Here is a 5,200-nt window from a genome sequence, read left to right as displayed (position 1 = left end):
CCTGTAGACTCACCTGTAGACTCCCCTGTAGACTCACCTGTAGACCCCCCTGTAGACTCCCCTGTAGACTCACCTGTAGACTCACCTGTAGACTCACCTGTAGACTCCCCTGTGAGCACCTGACTACCTGAGCGATGCTGTGGAGACTAAACATCAGCCAGCATCTGTTTTCTGAACATGAGAGAACGTGAAGCTGACGTGAGGATTAGATGAAAACTGAGCGTTGGGTTGTTCTGATCCAGACCGACGTCGGTAAAACGTTCTCAGAGAACAATGTCCAGATGTGAGACCTTGTGTCTTTAAGGTCCTCAGTGCAGCGCCTGCTGACAGCCAAACCTCAGGTTGCTTCACAATCAGATGCGACTCTGCTTCATGCTGTTGTTCTAGTTTCCAACCTTCTGCTTCAGTTGTGGGCTATCGTGATAATATCTTCAGTTTCCGTCAGTGAGCTGCTCGTTTGGTGTTTGTGGGCAGCAGCCTGCAGGGCGACGAGCAGCAGCAGCAGCAGCAGCTGCTGCATGTTTCTGACAGGAAACAGGTTTTGTGAGCTGCAGGTCTGAGCATGCTCAGACTGGTCCGACCACTCAGCTGCCACAGTTGAAACCAAACTGCTGCTGGATTCTCTGAGCTCTGCAGCTGTTGGACATCTCTCTGTGAGGAGGGATCTGACTGCTAACCCTAACCCTCGACTCACTTCACAATGTGCCGAACAGCTGAGTCACTTCATCAGAACCAGCAGATCCGACTGAAGCTTCTGTAAAGTTCAGTTTGTGTTTCAGCTTTAAAAGGCTCAGAAATGATGGAAAAAGTCCATTAAAGTGATCAGTCTGGACCCTCCTCTGTGGACTTCTAGGACCTGGACCTCTGGAACATTCACAGTCTGAAGGTAGAACTCTGGTCAGTGGATAAAGGTGCTGCAGATACAGAACCAGGTGTTCTGAGGAGGTTCTGGTGGGTTTTGTTCATTGAGAGTCTCCATTAACTGATGACTTCATGTTGCTGTTAGAAACCTCCTGAAACGACGGTTTGAACTTTAACACCGCGATGAGCTTTTTATAAAATGATCTTCTGACCTCTCCTGTTACCTCCATCAGTTCCCTCCACGTTCTGCACAGATCCAGCCATGAGGGGGCGCTCTCCTCTGCTCCATCTCCTTGTCGCCGTCTTCATCCTGTCAGTCTGCAGAGCAGCAGCAGAGCTCAGGATCTGCTCGTACAACGTGCAGAACTTCAACCTGCAGAAGGCCTCCAACTACAGACTGATCCACACTCTGACCCGGGTAAGTTCTGCTCAGCAGAACACGTTCTGGTTCTGTTCTGTCAGTGTGTCTGTCAGCAGCTGGTTGGACTTCCATGGTCCAACTGGAGCTCGTCTGTAAACTCAGAGATCAGAGTTCTGAAGAAGAGAAGAGCTGCAGGAAAGTCTGAACTCAATCAGATGTTTCTGAACATTAAACCAGAACCAGGTTCTGGTCATGTGTTTGAAGCTCCACTTTAGCTGAAGTCTGCTGTGGATGGTGCGTCTTGTGTCGGTGCTGACGGTCCGTCTACCTGTCCAGGTGCTGGGTCGCTGCGACGTCAGCCTCCTGCAGCACGTCGTGGACTCGGGCGGTGAAGCCATCAACAAGCTGCTGGCGGCGCTGAACAGGTAACCCAGAACCCGGCAGCTGCTGTTTGCTCTGAGCGTGTCTGGATGCGTCTGTTGTAGGAACACGAGTGTCAGACATCCCATAATGTCCATGTTAGACGTGGTGCAGTGACTGTGTGTCTGTCTGCCTCCTACAGGGGAACCGACAGGTAGGGTGTTCTCTATGAGCATGTGACCTCCGTCTGATCACACCTTAATCACCCTAATCAGCCGTATTGATCCTCTGCACTAATCCGGCGACACTTTATGACGGAGAGTCTCTGTGAAGAGTCCGATTAGAGCAGCAGCTCAGAGGAACACAATCTGTCCAATGAACAAACATGAACTTGGAACCAAACATGTTCAACTTCCAGAACGGCTCCATCACACGTTGAACACTGGACCAGCCAACACGTTTGTAGATGTTCAACTCTGGAACACGCCGTCTCCACATCCTGCAGATGCTGAACTATCTACAGTCTACAAACTCTACAGGAGGCTCAACGAAGAAATCACCAAAATGACACATTTACCAGCTACAAAAAAAATCCTCCTCCAACAACTGGCTCCTCTGTTCTCTGCTTCTGCGTTCATTTATTGATCCAGTAGGTTGGATTTTCCTCCCTGATCATTAACCCAAAGGAAAGTCCAACCGACTGCATCAATAAATGACCGCAGAACCAGAGAACAGAGGAGCCAGTTGTTGGAGATTCATTCAGCTGATGGTGGAACATCTTTCTACAGCTGATGAGCAGAGAGGAGAAGTCTGGAGACATGGAGATAGTTCAGCATCTGCAGGACGAGGAGACCACATGAGCTCCAGGGTTGGAAACATGTTTTGAACCTGTGATGGACGTGTTCTGGCAGCTTCAGTCTTTATTGAGCTTCATGTCTAAACCGCCTCAGTCACCAGATTCACCAGAATAAAGTGTTGCCTTCATGACATCCAGCAGCTGAAGTGAGTTCTGTTGGAACTGATGCAGCAGCTCTGACAGAACGCAGCTCAACTCATTGACACGCCATCAGTTCAGTTCACTGAAGTCGCTCCATTACAAGAGAAATCCAGTTCAGTTCAGTTTTGCTGATGTAGCGCAGCTCACAGCATCCTCCATCCCACAGCCTGAACACGGTCAGGTGCGAAATGAAAAACACTTTTTAGGTTTTAGCATCAAATAAAGTCCCAAAAGTCAAACTGATACCCAGATGGGTCCTTTCAGAGTCCTGTGCTATACGATTGGACTAAAGTAAAGATTTAATGTTGCAGCTGGAGCTAGTTTAAACCCTTGACATCGTGCTCCATTAGATCTATTACAATAACAGACGTTGTACTTCTACTTCAGTATATTTTTTTAAAGAGAAAGTAGGAATACATGGAAATACTGAATACATAAAATCTGTACTCGAGTACAGGCCTTGAGTAAATGTACTTTCCACCACTGTGTATTTCAGTAGACCCGGTGCTCAGACTTTATTCACTTCTCTTATTAAGACGCTCTTCTGTCTGCATACTGAACTAAACACCTTTTCTTCTCACAAAGCTTTTTTGTCATTGGTCCAAACGGCAGAACGTACGAACACTCGGGTCACCATGTTCAGTCGTAAAGTGTTTCTGAGAAAGAGCAGAAGTCGGTAGGCTCCGTATAAAACATTTATATTGCAAAGCTGTGGGGTTCTTTGGCTGAAATGTGTCATATTCTTTAATGTGGGACTGGAAAGTGCCTAGAACGGTTGGAGGACCCAGTACGGAGCTCTGGGGAACACCACACCAGGAAAACTGCTGTAAAGCCTCATTTTTACTGCACAGAACAACTCAGCTCAACTTTCCTCTGTTCTGTCAGCAGCTGCTTCTCTTACTGCGTCCACTGCAGATGGTTTCTCCTCAAAGAGCTTCTTTCAGATCAGCTCCTCCTGCTCAGACTCGCTGAGACGTCGTATCGATGATGATAATTGTAACCAGACATTGAGGAGGCTGCTGCCGTTCATCTTGAATGTAGTGATTCTCACAGCGACGCTGCACGAAGCTGCTCATCTTTAATGCGACGAACACAGAAGAACCGAAGATAAACTCTGGGTCGAGTGAAGGAGACGGGCTTGATGTTCTGTGATGGTTCTCATCAACGTCATTTAAAAACCACAGCAGAACTTACTTGAAGATCTAAACAGTTCCAGATATCAGAAGACATTTCTGTTCCTGGATCTTGGAACATATAAAAACAACAGCTCATCTCAGTTGGAACCTTGATGGAGGTGGTACCACCAGAGCACCAGGTCCGGTCCACCACAGAGACCCCGGCAGAGCCCAGTCGACCTGGGTTGAGTTGGACTGTGAAGCAGCAGACACGTCCTGAGGACCAGCCGCTGTGACTCTCAACACAGTGATCTTTGGTAGAATCATATTTCGTCCCCAAACCTCAAGTTTCGTTTGATTGTTGCTGATTTTCAGAGAAGCCATTCGTCCACGAACCTGGTTTCTGTTAAACGGACAGTGTTGTCTGGTCTTCAGCTTCATTGTTCCAGTTTGTTCTGTTTCATTAAAGGTTCTACATTAAAGTCTCTGCAGGTTTATGTCACCACAGCTCCTCTTTTATTTTATTCTGACGGCACCTGACCACTTCCTGTCTGAATCATCAGTTTTTAGTCAGAGTTCGGTGACGTGCTGCAGTCACATTCATGCTCCTGTCCTGAACCTTCTGAGGCTACAGCTTCAGCTTGTTCTACATATTAAATGAAACATGCGGCTGAAGAACAAAACACTCGTCTGGCTGAACTGAGCTTGACCCGATGAGCCGACCTGCTGCTGCTGCTCGTCTCTGGTGGCGTCTAACCCGAGTCATCTGTGTTACTGCTGCTTCGTTAGCCGTCAGCTAACTGCTAACATGCAGGATTTCTCCTGATTTAACAAATGCATGTCCACTGGTTTCCTTAAATCACTAATCCGCATACTGTGATTACTGTAATCTGATTACTGTTTGTCTAAATGCATGTGTGGATCTGTGGGGAACGTTCAGGTGATTCTGAGGGAACCTGAGGCTAATATGGGAGCTAACAGAGCGCTGCCCAGTGGTGGAACACGACTGTAAACGACTACAAGCAGAAGTCCTGCCTTTCAAACATACTGGGGTAAAAGTACACAAGTGTTGTCGGCTAAATGTGATTTTAACAGCAGTTAGGTTTCCATCTAAAGAACTCATTTGAACAAAATTTCTGGAAAAAAAGGAAAAGCTAGTGAATGCATCACTGTGGGTGTCTGGCTGCGTCGTATTTCCAGTTAAAGAGGCTGCAACAAACAACAAATGGCAGTAAAAGCTCAAATTCTAACGTTTTTTGCAGACATTTTCAGATTAGGGATTGTCTTTTAATGTGTACGACGTAAATGTGGATAAAATCTTCACCTTCAATCCTCACAGCTTCAGTAAAAAGAACTAGACTTGTTTTTTAGTTCTTGAAGATGTTCCACAGTCCTCCACGGTCCTCGGTTCTAACTGCCTGGTGGGGATCTAGATTTAGTCACCCCCCAGTCAGGACTTGTGACTCGTCACTGACCCAAGACGTACAGGTCTTAAGGTCTGAACTG

General features: G+C 47.0%; 1 protein-coding gene across 3 annotated transcripts in view; it reads left to right on the top strand.

Annotated features, from left to right (window-relative positions):
• The window catches only part of LOC103374709 (deoxyribonuclease-1-like), a 13,223-nt gene that overhangs the window by 3,235 nt on the left and 4,788 nt on the right, over positions 1–5,200 (top strand). Inside the window, exons 2-4 of one of the 3 annotated variants that reach the window (XM_008304838.1) lie at positions 1,095–1,279; positions 1,559–1,643; positions 1,781–1,796. In XM_008304838.1, coding sequence (XP_008303060.1) covers positions 1,124–1,279; positions 1,559–1,643; positions 1,781–1,796 — 257 coding nt within the window. In that variant the 5' untranslated portion in view covers positions 1,095–1,123. Of the gene's footprint in view, positions 1–1,094; positions 1,280–1,558; positions 1,648–1,780; positions 1,797–5,200 lie in introns of all 3 variants that reach the window. The other 2 variants (XM_008304837.1, XM_008304839.1) reach the window with 2 other exon arrangements.

The sequence above is a fragment of the Stegastes partitus genome, unplaced genomic scaffold (genome assembly GCF_000690725.1).
Source record: "Stegastes partitus isolate 25-593 unplaced genomic scaffold, Stegastes_partitus-1.0.2 Scaffold2332, whole genome shotgun sequence".
Lineage (NCBI taxonomy): Eukaryota > Metazoa > Chordata > Actinopteri > Pomacentridae > Stegastes > Stegastes partitus.
Note: the sequence above shows the minus strand (reverse complement) of the source record. Positions and strands in the feature narration are given on the sequence as shown.